At 44.2% G+C, this 21,844-nt stretch overlaps 1 protein-coding gene across 2 annotated transcripts in view; it reads left to right on the top strand.

The window, feature by feature from the left end:
- Positions 1-21,844, top strand: part of nr3c2 (nuclear receptor subfamily 3, group C, member 2) — a 58,764-nt gene that overhangs the window by 18,067 nt on the left and 18,853 nt on the right. For both annotated transcript variants that reach the window (XM_028978174.1, XM_028978173.1), the window contains exon 3: positions 17,646-17,773. In XM_028978174.1, coding sequence (XP_028834007.1) covers positions 17,646-17,773 — 128 coding nt within the window. The remainder of the gene's footprint in view (positions 1-17,645; positions 17,774-21,844) is intronic.

The raw sequence follows: 21,844 nt of genomic DNA, 5'->3' as shown, positions 1-21,844 counted from the left end.
AAATGGAGCACAGCAACAATTATGAGGCCACCAAGCGTCTGCCGTATTTAAAAAGATATTAAGCGTATTTAATTGAAGCGATGTTCAATAGGCCATAAATGGGTTTGAGAATCAAGTCCTATGTTTTTGCAAGGTTTTTATTGTCCATTCACAAATTGAGCGATAATGAACAAGAATGCAAAGATTTCAAAGATTTCACCCATTGCACCCTCGCTCTAGCCTGGAAGGGGAGTCCGTTTCTGACTCTCACCTGCCCAACACTTTTTCTTTGTGTTCAGAAAGCTTCTACTTTTGTCTTGGGGGGGGATCAACTGTAAGGCCCCGTCAGAGCCCATTAAGATGTGATTTTTCACTGATTAAGAAATAAATGTTTGTATACAATACTTCTGTCATGCCGTTGGTTGTTCTAGAGCTGTACTTGATGCTCTGTAAACAGGAAACTGTATATTCCATGCTTTTAATGCACACCCTCCAACCAATCATAAACAAATATGGAAAATGTTGACATATTGAATCTTGAACATCTTTTCTGAGGGCTCATACTGATATAGTAATTAAATAAATACCAGCGCTGTTTGGATAGTGCTGGAAGCAACAAATGGGGTTTATTAACACAGCAGGGCAAAATAAATAATTTAGCCCTTTTTCCCATTGTACACAAATGTTAAATGCAAAAGATAAAGCAATATTCTGAGCACTCAAGCACAACTTAGAGTATAAATCATATCAGCCCGTCTCTGGTCATTATTAAACTGTCTTAACTGTCTTATGACGGGCACCAACAGTGGAAGACAGGATTCCAGAAAACAAGGATGGTCAGGGCACATATTTTACTGCAAGTCAGTTTATGAATTGTGAATATTATTATTATGTTTTTTCAAAGTTTTATTTTTCAACCGCGACCCCTCCTGGGCTCAGTATGAAGCTACCAGGAGCGTGACTGTCACCAGGAAGTGGAGGTGACAAAATGACAAATTCTACCCCATCATAATATCATAAAACCTGATGCTGTGAACTTCTGGCCAGATCTTCTCCCCACGAAGTCCAGTGCTGTAATATAAATCTCCCACGTCCCTGTTGTATGTTAAAATCCGAAGCCTGAAAAGGACGGGGAAGACGTGATGAATAACCAGGCGCCACCGGCTTGGAAAAGTGGCGATCTTAGCTGAGTATTAATAAAATAAAATTTTTGGCTTTACAGCTGACTTGTCTTGAGCGTGTGAATAATACGCACTGCTGTGTTGCAATACAAAGAGGACTTTGTTCAGTTTGCACCTAACTGCAGTCAGCTGTGCACTCTGCTGCGCAGATGGAATCGGCCGTGAGTTGCACTTTGCTTTATTTTGTCCTCGGCAACGTCACAAATACTTTTTTGGTTTTCTTTGTAACTTGCTGCGTCTGTAGCCATTGCTGCCTTTAACAATAGCAGGCAAGTTGTGCAAGTATTCCATTTTAGGCACAGTTGCGGAGACCCTAAAAAAAAAGGATCACCGCAGCCTCTTCATAAATTAGGCCTGGCATGTTTTAAGTGCCTAACGTCATAAAACATGAATAAAACTGCTTCTCTGCTGCATTTGTGTTATATGATCTTGATAGTAAATCAGTGCTCATTAATCACTGGCTAAGAGTGGTCTTTAGTTGTGGCAGCTGTTGGTTCTTCCTCAAGTTGGGGAAGAAGTAAATCAAGGCGTTTGTTGTAAGTGTGAACGATGGCGTCAGGTTCAGTCAGTTTTTATTAAAATCCCTCATGGGGACATTCTGTTGCAGCATCAAAAGCCAGACACATTATCGCAAAAACTGAACAGTAAGCAAGATGGAAAAATGCACAAACAAGCGAAAACAGGTGACAAACACCCCGACCTGTCATTTAAACAAAAAAAAAAAAACATCAAATATGTGGAACTAAATCCCACGTAGTGGCTGTTTAATCATGTAATTGCGCTTGTAATAAGTGAAACTTTACAGCGATTAATTCTAATCTTTGTTAATATACAGCGTGAGCCAGAAGGCTGTACAGTAAACTCATGACAGTCTGGGCTCAACTGAAACTTTTCTGCCACACAACACATGCAGAATTCTCTGTTTGTTTCCTATAATCTTCCCACTGTTGCCAGCAGATCAGTGAAAGAGACAATGCTTACTCTAAGTAAGATTTATAGACACTAAAGGAGAACACTGCATCCAGGCATTTATTCACACACTTTGGTCTCCACTAAAAGGGACATTGGCTATAATAAAAAATAAAAAAAAAATCTATATATAAAAGTAAAATGTGTAGATAAAAAAGAATCATATAACATATTTTTAAAATTTTAAAGCTGGCCTATTTGAACTTTTATATTGGAGTGAAAGTTAAATATGAATAAATTTTTTTTTTTTTTTTTTTTTTTGGTGAGTACTGTATTCTGACTTTGGTTGTGTGATGTAAAAACAGAAGGACTTGTCATCTAAAGTAGACAGACTTTTGCTTGGTCCATCGAAAATCCATCGAGAGTCCAGACACTGATGATAATTCCTAGATAGTTAATGGTCACCCAGGATAAAAAGAGGAGGTAATTGTGTAAAGTGCTTCTCGTATGTAGATGTCTTTATAAAAAACGCTGCTCTGATACCTTCAGTTTGCACTTCAGTACCTGGAACGTGGTTAGGAACACGTATTTATGATCATTGTCACTGGTCACGTTCTGCTGAAAATGAATTTGGCTGGCAGTTGTTGATCCCCTTTCGTCCCTGCTTCCTCTGGGTCTTCCCCCCCAATATATTTTGCCGCACCGTCTCCTGGCATCAGACATCAGTACTCAGTAGGCATGCATCGAGTCTATATTTGTGTGTTTAGTTGTGACTTGACAAAAAACTATCGACAAATAAAACGATTTCATTTTGTCTATTGTTGATTACTGAGACGCGGACCTACTGAGAAAACCGGGTGTGGTCACCTGTGGCTGTGGCGGTAATGTAAGGCAAGTAGTTTACAGCATTTAGTAAGTGGGATTTGAACCTGGGTCTTCTGGTTCACAGGCGAGTGTGTTACCTACTAGGCTTTCGGCGTTCGGAGTAGACTGGCGTCGTCTTTGGCACATGTGAATGGGCATTTCTTTTTAGACGCAACGTTAAATCTCGTCATTAACACCAGGGACTTGCAACGCAGCGCGCACAGGGACAGATAAAATGGTGAGCAGAAAGCTGGATCACAAAGCCTTCTATTCAGAAGGAAATCTATAGTTGGGAAACAGGTCCCTGTGGTCTCCCCCTCCAAGAACTTGGAGTTTCATTTAAAACTAAACTCAAGCCCATAAAAAGTAATTAAAACTGCTAAAAGAAAGAGAAAAAAAGGAAAGAGAAGAGAAAGCAAGAAACACACTGCCCTGGCTCCTCTGCAGCACACATGCTGTCTTCCGTTGCTAAAACACAAGTTTAAAAAAAAAAAAAAAACCCTTGGCCGAGGGTCCATCTGGTCCATCCTGACTGGGCTTTTCTGTCCACCTTCGCCCACTCACCCGAACGCTTTCTTCATACCAAATATTTATTGGCCCGTCCACAAACGGGAGGCTCTGTTTGGCTCCTGGTGCTTGCACTTGCAGGCGATTCCAGCGTCGAACGTGTGTGTGTGGAGCCTGAAGTGTGGAGCCGACAGATTTGGGGTGGCCCCTCGCCGTTATGTAACAAGGTGCTCAGTGTCGCCCTGCGTCCTGCTGCCAGCTCCACTTCTGCTTGTTCTTCAAGTCCCTGTTACGTCCTGGCTGGGAATCCAGTGCGGCAGAGGGGACTACATTTCTGGCCGAGGGTCCCTTGAACATCTAAAGAGATTCGATAAAAAATTCATAATAAAATAGAAAAATCCATTTCATGACATTAACTTTATCTCCAATTAAATATTTAAGTGGAATTATTATATCATTATTGCATTCAGATATTTTCGTTAGCACATCCTTTATCAACTAAACATACACATACACACTGACCTACATGCTTTAATTTAATAATTTAATAAGCGAAAGTGCACCATTAAATATGTGGTGTGCACAAACGTGCAACCCATGTGCAAATATTCACATGCTTCATGCATTATAAAAAAGCTTTTTTTTTTACGCTCAGCTGTGTTAGAAGAGCACATCAGGAGTGAATGAGCAGAATAGAAGTGTTCAAGCGCACTTTGAGGTTAACGTGTTTGCAGAGGAACAGGCAAGTTGAGGAAACGAACGCGGTGAAGTGTGGCATATTTGCTCTGACACCAGCGGAGCTGTTTGCCCATCGAAGCAAATGAACCTGGGTGTGAAAGAGGGCCCGATTCTCCAGCGCTTTCTAGTGCTGCCGCAGCTGCATCCTCGGTTCTCCTCTCGCGCACTAAGCACGCATGCTCTCTGTGGCTTTACACAAGGTGACATGGCTGCCCCGGAAAAGGTCAGCTGGGATTACGCTGCTTATAGTTCACCTTAGGAAATATGCATTTGCACAGTAGGCTGTTTTTTTTTTTTTTTTTTTTTTTTTTTTTAGTTGCAGGATAAAACAGAGAGACAGATGGAGAGAAAGAGGGCGAGAGAAGGAAGCGGAGGGTAGGAGTGCGTTCCTCGAAAGCGTCCTGTGCCCAGCACATGGCTCACACATGTGCCCTGCTGTGTGAAGCAGTGCGAAGGCAGGGCATATTCAGGAGGAGTCAGTCTGTAGCCGGGTGGCACCGATGCCACAGTGGGATTGGGGACACACGGGGACTGTAACAATCAACCTGTGAAGCATGCTGGAATTTCTGCCCCACGATTGTGTGGCCCAGTTCGTTTTGTCCAAACTAGATGATATGCGTTTCTGAGTTGAATAAAACTGGGTTTTTGGCCAAATGAGATACAGTGGGGCAAAAAGTGATTGGCAGCCACCAATTGTGCAAGTTGTTTCACTTAAAAAGATGAGATGATAGGTACACTTCAACTGTGAGAGACAGAATGTAAAAAAATAAGTTCAGACATCTGTCCACTCCTTCAAACAGTGAGACTCCAACCTCTACCATGGCCAAGACCAGAGAGCTGTCTAAGGACACCAGGGACAAGACTACATCTGCGCAAGACTGGAACGAGCCAACCTACAGTAGGCATGCAGCTTGGTCAGAAGAGATCAACTGTTGGAACAATTATTAAAAAATAGAAATCACTGACAAACTCCTTTGACTTGAAGCTCCACGCAGGATCATGGTGGGGTACAAATGATCTTCAAACTGGTGAGAGAACAGCCCAGACTATTCAAAGACCTGAAGAGAGCTGGGACCACAGTAACAAAGGTTACTATTAGTAACACACTACGTCGTAATGGATAAAAAATCCTGCAGAGCTCGAAAGGTCCCAGTGCTTGATCCAGCACATGTCCAGGCCCGTCTTGCCATCTGGATGATCCAGAGGAGGATTGGGAGAATGTCATGTGGTCAGATGAGACCAAAACAGAACTTGTTTTTGGAGGGTGAAGAATACCGAGTTGCATCCCAAGAACACCAGACCAACTGTGAAGCATGGTGGAATCATTATGCTTTAGAGCTGCTTTTCTGCAAAGGGGACAGGACCACCTATCGGTATTAAGGAAAGGATGAATGGGGCGAGGTATTGTGAGATTTTGGGCAAAAACCTCTGTCCATCAGTGAGAGCATTGAAGATGATACGTGGCTGGATCTTCTAGCATGACAATGATCCCAAACACACCGCTGAGGCTATGTAAAAAGCATTGCAGGGTTCTGGAGTTGTCTTCAGACCTCAATCCTGTAGAGAATCTGCACCCAGCGACAAACCTAAAACATCACAGCTATTGTGAAGATCTGCATGAAAGAATGAACCAAAATACCGGATGCAGTGTATGCAAACTTGGTGAAGACCTACTGTTATTGACCTACTGAAACGTTTAACCTCTGTTATTGCCAACCAAGGTTACATTAGAAAGTATTGAGGTGAACTTTTATTATTGACCATAACACCACCAACAACATTCTGCACCATTATACTTTAAAGATCATACAATGTGATTTCCTGGATTTTTTTACATTCTGTCTCTCACAATTGAAGTGTATCTATGATGAAGACATCTCTCATCTTTTTAAGTTGGACAACCTTTAAGTGGCACAGTCTTTTTTGCCCCGCTGTATTACTACATGCATAAGAAACATGTTGTTTTCAGCAAACACAGTAACAAATCAAAGCCCTAAAATGAGATAAAAGATCCAATATGCATTTAACAACTGATATGTATGTGTAAAAAAAATCTAGTTCATTAAACAAAATTTCTGTCACTGTAGTTTTGTTTGACAGTAGTACAAGTTTTTTTTTTTTTAAATATTTTTCCATTTTTCCATATTTTTCTTATTCCTACTCAGGCTCATGGATGTAGGAGCCCATCCCAGGAGACTTGGAGCAGTTTTTACCCCTTCATTTTATGGCTTATTTCATTAGCATGACAGGGTACAGATCTCTGTTTTGATCCGGTGGAGCAGACATACTTGATTATGCACTTGTCTCAACGCATGATGTAACACATTGGGGTCTAACTCGCAACCCGTGGGCAACATCTGGCCCGCAAGATCATTTAATATGGCCTGGCGATATGAAGCACTGATAACACACAAACTACAGATCCCATAATGCAGTGCTTCAGTTGCCTTGCCAAATGCAATCCTGAACGTGTTCTATATGCAAAAGTTGCATTTTACAAAAGCTAAATGCAGTTTTTCAAAAGCTAAATGCATTTTACAAAAGCTAAAATGCAACAAAAGTTGCATTTTACAAAAGTTGCATTTTACACTATAATATGCACCGTCTATGATAATGAATTTACTGAAGCAGATTTTTCGAGCAATATCACAATGGAAAAGATCATTTTTTCTCAAAATATGATAATTTTATGTTGCTTGTACATTATTTCAACATTTACAATCTGGCAAAACTGGCTCCTTATGTGTTTGTTGCTGAAGTCAGAGTTCCAGGTTTGAACCCCTGGTGCCCCAGATGAGCCCGTAACCTCATGACCACGCCGCTGAACGGATCGGCAGGCCGCTCTGCTATAGACAGGGGATGATGTGTTCGGGGATCTTTTTTTGGGCCTTTTCTTGTGCTTTTTGTTCTTCGCACAGACGTGTCTGTGTGGACTCGCCGACAGGTGTGGCATTATTCCTCCAATGGCCATATGGCCCAGTAATCCTTCGATGTGAGCAAACTACATTTGAAAAAGGTCACGAAACAAGGACATTTGTAGTCCAGCCTCTGTGAGAGTTTGCGTGGCTTTCGTTTTGCACTTTGTGTCGTGGACCTTTTGTTCTTAAAGCTGGAATCCTAAACTTGACCTTTCACAAATGCAAACCCAAGCTCCATAATGAGCAATGCACCATGGCTGATCCTTTCTGCCTGTGATACACAGTTCATTACAGATGCTGGTTACCAGTGAGGCATGAGGCTATGTGAATCTTGTGCTCTTGATTTGTGTGTTTTAAAGACGCTGTAGACTGGACCAGTGTTGGAGAGGGCAACAGACCTTCAAGATTAGTATTAAAAAAATGAGCATCACCCTGATGCGCCCTGACACCCACACAGGCCAGCAGCCCATGAGCTGTGGGTCATGTTACAGCCTGCAGGGTCCCAATAAACGTACATGCCGCTCATGTACGTTCCAATAAAGGTGAAAGGTTATTCCACTCTGCACTGTCTTTTAAAATGATTAATGTTTGTTTTGATTGGTTTTTATTTCAAAGATACACTAGTAGATCTCCAAAGGTAAAAATTTGATCTCGTAATTTAATTTAAAAAGGTAAACCTTAGACCCTAAAGTACCAAATTAGTTTTTGCTGTATCATGCATTATAGAATTTGGACAGTTCTGTATTTTGAATCAATTGTTTGATAAGGTAATCAGTATTCAAATTATTTGATATAATGTTTTTCTGGATACCGGATAAGATCCATCAGACATAATCATCAGCAAAAAACATATTTTGAAATATGAAATGACCCATAACATGATATTTTGATTTTTAAAATGCAGTTGCATGGCCTCTGACGGCCAGGCCAAGTTGTTAATAATGAGCTGTGTGGCTAAAGTCCACATGATGTCCAGTCCTGCTGATTGGGACATCCTGCTGTTCACACATACAGCCTGTCTAGGTAATCTAATCTGTCCTGGAAACGAAATGTGACACATTCCTATTGCTGATTCTGTGTTTCGTTAAAATTTTAGGACAATTTTGATTAGATTAACATGGCAACTGCTAGACATTTTGGATTTTCTTTTTGTATTGTAAGATCTTATTTTGTGTGTTTATTTTAACCTGTGGTAGTTGCGTTCACATGTAGAAGGATCTGACGAGGCTTGATCTGCTTTCAGTTGTGTATGAATGTGCTTCAGCGCTGCGTGGGACCTGCTGCATTCCTCAGAGGGCTGGAGTGTGTGTTGACAGCAGCGTAGCCAGGAGCAGCAGTTACCTGCTTCAGGGTTGCATCACTGATCCCCACACCCTTTCATCTCAACGCCTTGGTGCCGTAATTCACACTCGAACAGCACACCTTAATAAGACAGTGGTGCCCCATACCCACGCAGCCATGGCTCTTGGCGCCGGCCACGTCTGTAGACGAGCCAGGGATAGGCCCTGGCAGTGTGATATTCCATCTCGTGCATGTCACATCCATCCTCACTGGAAACCTTACATAGCTGCGGTTCACATGTGCGCCGTGGCCCCGGCCACTGCTGGCTGCCTGGAGGAAGGCCAGATAACAACCTTGGCTGTGGCCACTCGCATGGTGTCTTGGTGTGTGGGTCTCCACCGCAGAGGGTTTTTGTGGTTTCATGCTATGTGACTTTGGTGAGCGTTTGTGCCGTGACGTTGAGTAAACATTGCTGCCAGGGGCTTGTTGGCGTGAAGGCCACAGGGAATGTGAATGCGCTGCAACCCTTATGTAGGCTGCATCTGCATTGAACAGTTACATTTTTACCTTTATGTCATTTATCAGATACACCTTAACCCGAGCGACATAAAATCAGTAGTTACAGGGACAGTCCCCCTGGAGCAACTTAGGGTTATGGCTGCCCACTGTCATGGCTGCCCACTGCTCACTCAGGGTGATGGGATAAATGCAGAGGACAAATTTCACCGTGTGCTGTGCTGCTGTGTATCACATGTGACAATCACTTCAATTACGTTAGTGGTAGTGGCCCATTAGACCTCATATATGATTCCGGAATTCCAGCAGCTATTGGATGTGTTTAAAATAGGCAGGATTTGAACAGAGCCCATGCACCACGATCTAAACTGCACCTAAATAAGTAAAAAAGTCAGCTTGACTACCTTCTTTGCAGCACTTTGGAAAATCATTATGTAGGTCATAAATACAATATGTAGCCTTGCTCTTATTAATGCATGTCTCTTTACTTTAAAATAGTGAGAAGCAATCAATAAATAAAATAATCTGAATTCTGGTATCACATTTGTCAAATTCCTGCCTTTTCTGGTGCACCCTCTTTAAATAGGGGTGCAGGGTTGTCCTTGGCAACTGTACTTTATTTTTTAGCTGACCATGGGATGTCGGCTTTGACTGCTGGATATGAAGCAGGAGGCTCACCTGGTGAAACAGACACGATTAATGGTCTAAAGACACTTGGTTGGAAAAAGCGGGATAATCTCCCGGCTTGTGGCTTTCCGGGACCACTTCTGCTTCCAGCATTATTACTGGTCTACATGTGACTCATGGTTTTTTTAAATATTGAGCGTTACAAGAATGATTCAAACTCAACATGGCCAGCATGCTGTGAATTATTTAAGCATAAGAGCACCCAGAACAGCCCTCTCGTCTTCGCCACTGGCAGGGGCTGCCACTGTGATGACAAGATGTTTAAAAATACTGAATTATACTTGAAATTTTAACATTTTTTATTCATCTTACTGACATAGAGTGCTAAACAGTGTTACTATTTAAATGCTCTCTTAAATCAGAATTGGATACGATTCTTATCATCACCTTCAGGCAAACAGCTGCTTGTGGCTGAAAGGTGGTGTCCCTGTCAGCTGAATTACTCACATGTGCTTGATGTCAAATAATGCTCTGCTCTGGTTTACCACGCTCCAGACGTGGCATCATTATGGGCATTCCTGAGATGTTGGGCCCTATTTTGGTGATAGGTTGAATGCAAGGACACATTTCATTGTGTGCACCTTGTGCTGTGCTATGCTGTGCAAGACAATGACAAAACCAATTTGCTCATGAACAGGTCTGTTGCAACACGTCTTATATGAGTCATTCTGATTGGTTTGTGACATTTTAGGTCTGTTTTTAAACTACCCGTAAGGGCTAGTGGTGGCGTAGCGGTTAAGGAAGCAGCCGCGTAATCGGAAGGTTGTGGGTTCAAATCCCGAACAGCCAGGGAGCCACTGACAAAAGCACCGTCCCCACAAGCTGCTCTCCGGGCACCTATCATGGCCGCCCACTGCTCACCAAGGATGGATACTGGGTGCTCACCAAGGATGGATACTTCACTCTCACTCACTTTCACTTCACTTCATAGTCAAAAGTCACCTTTCAACCCATGCCTTGCTGAGTTGATGAAAGAACGTATGTATGAACAGGACAATATTCACGCTGGTGACCGGCAGTCATGGTGACCCATCCGGGGTGGGCTTCGATGTCAGGGAGACTCTGTTGGTCACCCATCGGTGAGTGGGTGGAGGGCTGCAGCGAGATCCTCCTCTACTAATCTCCACCTTCAGGGATTTGTCTTTCCTGTTTGTCCTGGGTCGGGCCTAAGCCCAGTCTGGAGGTCGTGGATAAAACCAGTCCACCCCGCGGCCTGAGTCGGGGAAGGGAGGCGGAGACAGCAGGGTCAGGAGGTTCCTCACTGAGCCTCCAGGGTCACAGGAGGGTTTAGCAGGGTCACGAGTTCAGTGGTGTCACTGAACGAAGCCGCTTTGATGCTGCCGCTTTGAAGCGGCGGCTGTTTACGTCCGCGCGCTCACCGCTAAGCCAGATTACTGTAAGGAGTGTGGTGTGTTCCTCCCAAGGTGCTGAATCCATGGCCTCGATGTTTTGTTAGCCTTGCAGAGCTTCAGGCAGCTGTGCGCTGTTTGTTATTGCCCCGGCACTCCCGTTTCTTCTTTCTGGATCTGATTTCTGCTTCTGCTTGACTTTGTGGCATCGGTGCTGACCATGTCTCATTGTTAGAACCCCTTTGTTTGTGTGTGTATAGTCTATGATGATTTTTGTTCCTTGCATTGTGTTGTAATGCGCATACATGTGATCTGGGGCGATGCCACTAATGAAAGCATCCCGACGTTGCGAGAGGAGTACAGTCCTTCACGGTGTCATCACGGGCATGACCCGTCTACAAACACAGCTCGACAGGTTGTACCGCACCCTCGCACTCACTCTTTACACTCAGAGCCCTTTCAGGGACGAGAGGGAAATAAACAGATACTCTCCTGCGGTGTGAAAGGTGCAACTACTGCGCCGTGCCCACTGACAGAGAGAGAGAGAGAGAGAGAGAGAGAGAGAGAGCGGGAAAATGTGATCCAATGACTGGAAATTTCACTGATTAAATGTGTTTTAGTGTTGGTCCAAATTAAGATTTTTGTACCAGCAGATAAACAGAGGCCTAAAGTCACCCCTTATATTCTAATCTTTCGGACTTTAATAACTTTAACCTTGCCATTTAACTGTTGCAAATACATTAACCAAAATTTGAGGGAAAAATTATTTTATAAAATCTTTACCCAGTCCTCATTACTTTATATTGCATTACTTTATAATAGGAACACACAAATCTATATGATTATTAACTTCCCTTACAAACACAAGTTTATTCCATTTATTCCAAACGTCCTTGTGCAGCGCAGGATTTGTGGTCAAATAAGGCCAAGGCAGAACTGCTTTAGACTGAAGTGCTGACGCTGTTGACGGCTCAGAAGAGTGAAGGGTGCCAGCGGCACCTCACACTGTTGGGCTACCGGATATCTGGTTAAAATAGGCACTGAAATACGGCCTCGTTGGATGGGTATCAGGGTTTTCTTTCGGTGATTATCACATTTTTACTGTGGTATTAAAGTACATCAAGCTGTATAACCCGATTCATATTATTAACATTTTGTTAGTAACTTTCACACAGCTATTAAATATGCATAAAACCATGCTGTTATGGGTTTTTTATATAATTTTAATAGATTATATAGATGATAATTTTAATTGACATATAATTTTTCACAATGGTTTTAAAACCTTTTTATGGGGATCGGCCAAACTGTGTTTTGATGGTTCTACACAGTGTCACCTGATGGAAATTCTGCGGTGCTTTTAAACTAGGATGTTGGGACAAACTGATGTTTGTCCCAAAAAATCGCATCATGTACAGTGCAATATCAGAATGTTTTAAGGGGGAAAATTTGATACTGTCTTATCTGAAACTGGGATCCAAATTCCTGTCAGGGGTTGGAGATGACCGGACCCGATGCCCTTCTCTTGTTTCTGTGCCATGTCAGGGTTCCACCAGCAGGGCTTTTCCTCAGCCTGACTGAACCCCTGGGCTTCAGGGTTTCTACGTCTTCAGACCGTGGAGAAGCTCATTCCTAATTCCGGGATCTTAAAGAGGTTACAAAAAAACACAGATTTAAACCTCTAACCTACGGTAGATGTTCCACACACACACCAGTTCCCGTTATCCATAACAGTTCTGGGATTGGATGCAGGGGTTGGATACTGAGCAAACCCGCTCCAACACGTAGAGAGCGTGGAGACCCTGCATGAGAATCGGTTGTGAAAGGAGCGCTCAACTTCTATCACTGGTGCTCAATTTCCAAGACGAAATGCAGCATTCTGTTGATCAGAGTATTCTGTTGTTCAGTCCTTTTCCTCACGATCCACCATCCTGCAGGCGTCCTGCAAAACATGGATGCCGTGGTTCCATTGGGGACGTGCAATGCTAAAAACTGCAGGGGTACTAAACCCGAGTTTGCTCTACTTTGCATAGATAATGAGGGGATAATTTCTTTTTATCTGTCAGACATCACTTCAAGCGCTGATTCAAAGCTACAGAGAAAACCCGTAGGATGGGAGATCAGCAGGAACCGGACTAAGCTTTTCTGGTGTAGGTGAAAGTGGTAACTTAAATATCACACCATCCCCAGTACAAATTGTCAACCATATGGCCAAATGTTTTTTTTTAATATAGCAAATTCACTTTAATGTAAGGTGAGATGCATCACTGGCAAGGAAAGTAAAATACTTACAGCTTCCTGCATCTGCATCCTGAATGACCCCCCCCCCCATAAATGAATTCATACTACAGTATGTTACATGAACAGCACGGCCTTCGGCACGACTGGGTCTTTTGTAAACAGAAGTTGTTCACTTTGCTCCGGGGTTCCACAACACCATTCAGCCTTCCAATCAGGTGACGTGACCGGACCTGCAGGAGGCTCATTCATTGTATCCTGCATGGGCGACACGTGAATAGTACAGGCAAATAAAAGGAGGTGAACAAGTGCAGCCTCGCCTACGCAGCTCCTTATCTAATCTCCAGTGCAGAGATGCCGATTGTGCCGCGACCTGCTGAGCGCCGGCGACACGTTTACTTTATCGCTTCATAACCGATGGATGGCTGGCGGCAGAAGCGACTCTGTTTAGGCAACAGTAGACAAGATCGGTGCCATCGAAACCTGCCTGGGCCAGTATTTCAAGACACTGGTGTGTGTGTGAAGGGCGGCATGTTGCATAAAACGCATAAAAAAAAAATTGAAAATGGAAATATGCTACTGAGCAAAATGGCTGTGTACGTAGCTTTACAATATCCGGCTTCACAAGCTCTATTCAAGACAACAGACAAAAGGTCGTTTTTTTTCAGTTCTCAAATTATGATGACCATGTTGTTGGAGCACACCGAGACCCTGATGGAGACATTAAGAACAGCGCATTGCAACATGAATATGTCTCCACGTGAAAAACTTTCTTTCGTCGATTATATTAACCGCTGATCCTGCATCTGTTATAATGTGGTCTGCAGCTGCTGGCATGGCGGCGCTTCAGTCGTGTCCTTTCTTGGTTCTGAGTTGGTTCCGGATGGTTCCGCTCTGCGCTGCGAGCGACTCGTGACGTTACGCTCAGCCAAAATCTTTGTCTCAATGCGCTATTGTTACATGGAGGTCAGGAATCTGTGCTAAAGCAAATATTGACCAGAGGCTTTCTGCATCTTCCCAGGGTTCCAGAGTTTCCTACGGGAGTCGTGTGAATTTGCCTGCTCACATTTCTTTTTCCTGATGCGTTGGTACCAGCTTTTAACCAATTAAACAGCAATTTGATGACACAGTTCCGCAAGTCCAATATCCTTTAATTCCCTGATTTTATCATTGACTAGTGACTTGTTGAGCCACGCACACTTCCCTAAATATCGATTCCCCACGGCCATAAATCCTTCTGAAATCAGTCGGCGCTGTCACAGGTAAGAGGTTGAGTGGTTTAGTCGAATATTTGATGACATAATAAAGCTCTGAGTTATCTGAAGATGAAAAGGCCACAGAAAACAATGAAAATGCAGCCCAGAGCCATTTCACTTTACCAAGAAAAAACCCAGAAAGAAAACAGACCTTTGATCTTGATGCATTGTGTGTCTGCTCTAGTTAAGCTCATTCAGTAGTGCAGGGATGAAACAGTGTGTGTGTGTGTGTGTGTGTGTGTGTGTGTGTGTGTGTGTGTTTGTGCGTCTTTTTCAGAGCTGCTTCACTTAAAACGGCGAACATTAGTTAACAGGCAGCGCCTGGGTACCGACACAGCAGCAGTGCACCCTGGGATTAGCATTTCGCTAACAGCTGCTAACACAGCGGCCCATGGTGATGGGGATTAGGCCATACTGGGAGCATACTGGCCGCCTCTGGTCATTTCGCCGTGATCGGTGATAGCGGGAAGCTTGTCAGGACAAACCTCAAAACAACTTGTGGCATTTGGCGTGTTGGGCTGGTGACAGATGGACAGATGACACCAGTATCTGGCTTTCAGACGGGAATGAGATCATCAGAAAAGGAGAATGCATGTGTATGTGGTGTGTGTGTGGTGTGTGTGTAAGAATCAGGATTTGCTTTAGGAGGTGGCCGTCATTAAGGGGAATTGACCGAACAGTACAGTTCAACTGCTGTACACACACACACACACACACATACACACACACACTCATGCAAAGCCTGGGCAAATGGCCCGCTGTTTCATAACAGTGGACAGTGACCCATTTCCTCATCAGTGGGAAAAGTCACCTTGTCAAGATCCACCTTCTCTTCTCTTCACTCTCCCAGTCGCGAGCAATAGCAGAGCAGCTCACACACACACACACACACACGCACCAGAGGAGAGACAAAAAGGCAGAAATGAGCGCGAGGCAGCCTCAGATCCCAGCTAACTGTCTAACAAATTGAATGTGTGCTCAGATGAGAGCGGGGGAATTAGATCATGTGGCCGGCGGTGCCAGGGACGCACCGCTGGTGGTCTTGCCGCAGCACGGCCGGCCAAAACATGCCTCCACCATCGGACAGCTCGTTAAGAGGGGGGGCGGGGTGCTGTCAGAACGCTGGCTGGACAATTACCCGGGAATATTGATTAAAGGGGGAGTGGGTGGGCGGGGCTAATTAGCTGCGCGGGTGGGGAGATGGTGCCACCCCCCCCTTCGCACATATAGAGCCTTTTTATTCCTTTCTACGTGTCCTCTCTTTTCTCCCTGCAGGTATTGGACGAGGGAAAATATCTCTATTGGCAGGCAGGCAGGAAAAGAACTAGTCCAAAGTTTACTTAATATTCATGATATTGAGATTCACCGCTCACAGTTATAAAACTTCCTTTTTTTTTGGCTTGAGAGTGCGTGTGCAGAATGGATTGTTAAGGGACGGATGTGCCATAGAACTATTACCTGCTCATTTACATTTTACAGCATTAATCAGATGTCCGTATCCAGAGCGACTAACAATCAGTAGTAACAGGGACAGTCCCCCTGGGTTTAAGTGACTTGATGAGGGACACAATGGTAGTAAGTGGGGTTTAAACCTGTGGTTGTCTGGTTCACAGGTGAGCGTGTTACCTACTAGGCTACAACCACTCTGAAAAGCACAGCACAGCACACGGTGACACAACGAAATGTGTCCTCTGCTTTTAACCATCACCCTTGGTGAGCAGTGGGCAGCCAAGACAGGCGCCGGGGAGCAGTGTGTGGGGACAGTGCTTTGCTCAGTGGCACATTTCGGGATTCGAACCAGCAACCTTCTGATTACGGGTCTGTTTTCTTTTACATTTACATTTATGGCATTTATCAGACACCCTTATCCAGAGCGACTTACAATCAGTAGTTACAGGGACAGTCCCCCCCCTGGAGCAACTTAGGGTTAAGTGTCTTGCTCAGGGACACAATGGTAGTAAGTGGGATTTCTGGTTCATAGGCGAGTGTGTTACCCACTAGGCTACTACCACCCTTTTCTTACCCACTAGGCCACCACTGCCTGAGGGGCCGAGGGACACCTGCTGCGCCAATATGATGATGAAACGACTGTGTTATTATGTTCTAGATATTGCATCTAACTGAACATCCCTCCCTTCACAGGCATGTATTAGAGCCTATGGTGGGCATCAGCTGCCAGTAGCTACTTCCATATGGTGCTGGATTCTAAACTTATGAAAAAGGGATTTCTAGTGATGGGTGATTAAGTAAGGGTCCTATGCCACTCTTTTTCTACCCTCGTCAGTATTGCTGTCATTTTCAGGATGATAAAGCCTTTAATTAATTTTAACCTGGCCCCGTGTACAATGCCCGCTGTTGGATCCTCCACCTGAACCGTGTCTCCCTGGGTATACAGGGTTTTGTGCTTTGCAGAGAGTGACTTTGAGCCATGCAATGGAGAACCAGCAGAGTGTGTTTGTGTCTTCTGCACTTTTTCAGGTTTCTCTGGATGATTTAATCAGATTTCTGCCGAGTCAGCTACTAATATTTTGTTTCTGTTTCTGTCTCATTCTGGAGGTCACAGGAAGTAAAACTTGGGCTATCTCTGATGCTCTGACATTTATTCACCACATTCATTCTTCCTGCAAGTAAACCCATACGTTTATCTCATGTATTGAGTCTGAACTGTGGAGGTCATTCTTTTTAAACCCAAGTAAAAAAAAAAAAAAAGTTCTCTGATCAGCATGTGCAGTTTTTACTGCTCACGTGGGGCTGATGACGCTGTTATGAGGGGATTATAAGCGGTAATAAACACAACTCTCACCGAGTTGGCAGTCGTGCAGACATCGGCTTAATGGTGTTCACTCAGCTCAGCGTTCAGGGCCAGGCAAACAGTACCAACAGTAACAACGGCAGTCAAATGAAGGAACGTCCTCTTTGGCCGTTGTGGCTGAAACTCAGTCGGCCCTCGTCTCTAGCGCTCCGCCGGCGGCTCTTTTGTTGAACATTGTTCCATTGTCTCCAGCTCGGCGTTATAAATCAAGCTGCCTTTTTTCCCCCCTCTCTGCCCCGTCACACTGCAATGCGGCTGGACGTCCCCAAAACAAAATTTTTATTTTTTTTTTTACTCTCCAGATGTCTTTGGGGGTTAGGGGTGGGCCGAAGAACTCATATTCCCGGCTGGAGTTCTACTTTTTCTTTTCAACTCAAACGTGTGTGTGTGTGTGTGTGTTCCTGTTTCAGCACATCATTACGACACACTTCCTCAACAGCCAAAGTGTGTCTGGTGTGTGGGGATGAGGCGTCGGGGTGCCACTACGGTGTCGTCACTTGTGGCAGCTGCAAGGTCTTCTTCAAGCGGGCGGTGGAAGGTAAGACCCTCGTTGTCGGCTGCACACATTTTCCGTTCTGCCTGGTACGCGCTGGCGAGTGCCTGAGTGAAAGGGGCGGAGCCTAATGTCTTTCCAGCTCAGAGCTGTCAGCACCAGTCTCACCACCAAATCCAGCTCACTGGGTGCACAGAGGAAGTCATGCCGGGTCCTTTCAGTGCCCAAGCCCTGGTGAGCACTGGTCCCAGTGCTGGCAGTGTGGCGCGGCTATGCAGCGAAGAACATGGAGGGGCTGGTGGTTTCTTTGTGTGGAATTTTCTCTCTCCGTCTGAGCGAGAGAAAGCGCTCGGTTACCTCACCTGACCTCAGCCCAGTTACCGACTGGGGAAAACGGGAGGAGGGAGGAGAGCACAGACGGAGGCAGGAAAAGTCAATAATGAAAGAAGCAAGTAAAGGAGGGAGCGAGAGAAAGGGAAGGTGAAGCAGGAGAAGGAGGAATAAATAAAGCACGAAAAGATGGTGAGCGAGCAGCTAAAAGGAGGGAATGAAGAGACGAAACCAGGCCAGAGGATGCATGCAGGCAGGAGGGGAGAGGATGACGCATGGTGCATCGGTTCTGTTGGAGCGGTTCTGCGTGCAAGGTTCTCTACGTGTGATCTGCTGAAGCTCCTGCGCTTGTGGCGCATTGACTGTGATTAAAGAAAAACTTTGCTCCATTACAACATTTGCCATAATTGAAGCCATGCGGGGATATTTTCATTAAACTTGAAAAGTATTCACCAGTTCAGCCATCGAATCTCTTGCACTGCAGAGCTGATGCACATGTTGTATTTGGCCGTGGTCATGCAATGTATTAACAGGGGTTAAATTGTCCAGAATTTAAAAAGTAAGGTGCGTAGGAGTCATCCTCACAGTTTATGAAAGTGTAATTAAAGACTGCATGGTGTCAGAAATAATTACAGGTCAACTCAAATGTTTGTTCCTCCTCTCCAACATACAGATTTCAGACATTATTATCCCCATGTCTTATACACACCGGCTCATAGTTGGCAAGAGCTATGAATTTGGCCACCGTGCCCCAGGATGCAGGCGCTTCAGGTCTTTTATTCCCAACTGTAACCAAACCTTCATATGAAACCTTCAAAGTAAGGTGGACAGACAGCTTATTTGGGAACAGTGACATGGAAAGCTGGCATGGGTGCAGGCGGTACGAAGAGCCAGGAGGGGTGCCAGGTCTGTGGTGGCTTCAATTTTGAGATGATTGTGGTGAAAAAAGGCTTTCACTAACATGAAAACCCACATTACAACCCTGCAGAAACTGTCCCACATTTGAACTAATATTATTTGCTAATAACATTCATGGCCTTCAGAGAAAACGAGCATATGCCACTTTTCATTATGTACATTCTATAATTACAAGTCATTATTTCAATTGGCCTCAACTGAATGGGCTGTACTGTAGGCACAGAGGAGCTAAATTCAAAACTTTAAAATGCCGAGCTAACAGAATGCAGAGGGGCTAAAACCAGACTCTGACCACAGTGAATACATGTTGCATGTAAATACTAACATGCAACACTTTTAGTAATAACAATTAAGACCAGTAGCAATTTTCACAATAATAAGGAGCAGAAACATCGGATTGCCTACTGCTTGCAGCAGAATTTCCATCACACGAGCATCTGGTTGAAACCTGACATTGAGCTAAGTATATATTTCTAACCCGCAACTAAGGTAAAAAAAAAAAGAGTCCCCCACACTGTCTCAGGGAGGAAAAATGATTATAAAAAAAAAACAACAACCAATACCCTGTGAATGGCATTCATATGCAGATCGTCCGGCACGTACGTCACCGTGCTCAGCGCTGAAGTGCAACAGCTGTAATGATCGTGTGTTTGCAGCAGTAGGCTGTAGTTTGTAGCTTCATTTCAAGCGTTGCACGGGCTTCAGGGTGCATGCAGGGATGGATCTGTTGTCTGGAACCAGGGAAAGCCTGATCTCAGATCAGATAATCTTGTGCAGCTGTGCTGTGTGGAGTGTTTCCAAAGGAAGGATATTATCTTCACTTAAGTTATCCAAGTTATCATGAATACCACAAACAAATATGGTGTTTGTTGGATTTGTTTTCACGTTTTCATATGTTCTGCATAGGCAGAAGGAAGCAGGATCTATAATATGTAGACTGGCCGGATTTTAAAATCTAATGTTAAGAAATTAAGACCAAAATTTGGAAAATGGACAAATTATTTTAAAATGACGATTGATCTATATTAAGACTGAGCTTTTAAAATTGTCTTTGTCTTTGGATGACGTGGTCTTCGAAGGTCCAGCAGACCCGTGCTATCTGGAAATAATAAGAAAGCTCCTTTTGTTTTTTTTGCACACCAGAACTTACTCTTTGTTTGAGTGTGTTATTAAAAAATTTAAATACCTCATTATTTATGTATAATACCATATTATAATAACTTTGCATAGGCACAAGCCACCCATCACTAAAAGGAATTTGCCCCTTGTTTCATGGTCTCCTCAGCACTCCTGCATGCCATTGGGGTTCTTAATGGTTAATAATCCTGGTCCCCGGCCACATCATCACAACCCAGGTTTCCAGGTCCCTGATCATAACTCACTGTTGAGCTCGTGGCTCCCGCTGCAACCACAGGGGTTTGTCATGGCGCGTCTGTGGCAGGGGCCATGGCAACGAAAAAAGGCAGCTGGGAACGGTTCTATCTGGGGTCACCTGAGGACACCACTTGCCTGCGCGTAAACAGGGGACCGTACGGGGAACCAAGCTGAACGCAAAGAGGAATTGCATCGCTAATGTGCATTAATCTGACACCTCTGCAGCTTGGCAGTGGAGTAATCAAGGCGCCGCCTAGAGGTCGGGGTCTGCCAAACGCTTACGAAACAGACAGACAGGTTCAGGCCTGTCCTCATTCCTGCGAAGCCTGAGATGACCCTGACCGCTTTTAATATCTGCCATCTCTTCCCGGTTCTGCCTCGCACCTTTGTTCTTTGACATGAATGCATGACGAGGTCGGAGCGCTCCAAGGACACTGGTTTTATATTCACGCTGGTGCGACAGGGTGGATCGGGTGGGAAGTGTAATTATACACAAACGGAGGTATTTTTTTGTCACAAAGGCGCTTATTCAGGATTTCTGCACCTTCGACTTTTTGAAGAAGAACAATTGAAAGATTAGAAGCGAGAGAATCTGGAAAAAGAGGGAGGAGCTGCAAACGATCTCAAATAAAACGCCCATTTCCAACGCAAACTTCAAAATTTGAACCTCAGTGTTCGAATGAACACAGTTGTTGTTTCTGTGTCGAAACTATTTTTAATGCACAAAAATACAACTAGCATCTGCACTAAATTTATTCTGAATACCACACTGAATCTGTCACACCTTATATTTATGGCAGTGTCGTAATGTAAATAAACGAATCAAACCTGCTGTTATTTTTTAATTGTGGCAGATTGTGGCAGATTCATTCAACTTTTTGAATTAATATAATTTAAAGAAAACAATGTGTTTGTTGAAAAGCATTGAAACAACGTTCAATGCCAATGGTTGCAAAATGTTCGACAAAATACTTTTCATGTCATTTGTCATTTGGATGTAATCAGCCCCCAAGCCCCCACCCTCATCTCAGAATGTCTTTAATTGTGTCCCTGATGTTTACAAAGGGACGACCCACCCCATTCTGGTGACTTAAGCAACACACCTGATCAGCTCAAGATGGCCGTGGTGACGAAACGGGGCCTAATGGGAAAGCAGGGCGGGGGGTGTGGAATCAGGTGCTGCTGGCCTGGGTTTGTGATCTGTTCAAGTTGGAACCGTGGCCCTCGCTCTGGATCGCTCCCAAATAAACAAGCGTCTGCAGGGCTGCTGGTGTTGCCGTGAACGAGGTCCTCTGGCCTTCCATAATGGACATGACCCCACCTACTCACAGCCCTTTGATGCATTGGGTTTTAATATTAACCTGAATGTTATCTTTAGTTTGAAAATCCATAAATGCACCTTGAATCCTAATGGTCAGCTGTTTTAAAGTTTTGTAATAGTATGGCCTCATGGGAAAATTCCAAGAATTCTCCCAATAATCAGGCGTATGAGCT

Source organism: Denticeps clupeoides, chromosome 4 (genome assembly GCF_900700375.1).
Source record: "Denticeps clupeoides chromosome 4, fDenClu1.1, whole genome shotgun sequence".
Lineage (NCBI taxonomy): Eukaryota > Metazoa > Chordata > Actinopteri > Clupeiformes > Denticipitidae > Denticeps > Denticeps clupeoides.
The sequence above is the reverse complement of the archived record's forward strand: the minus strand, read 5'-3'. Positions and strand labels throughout refer to the sequence as shown.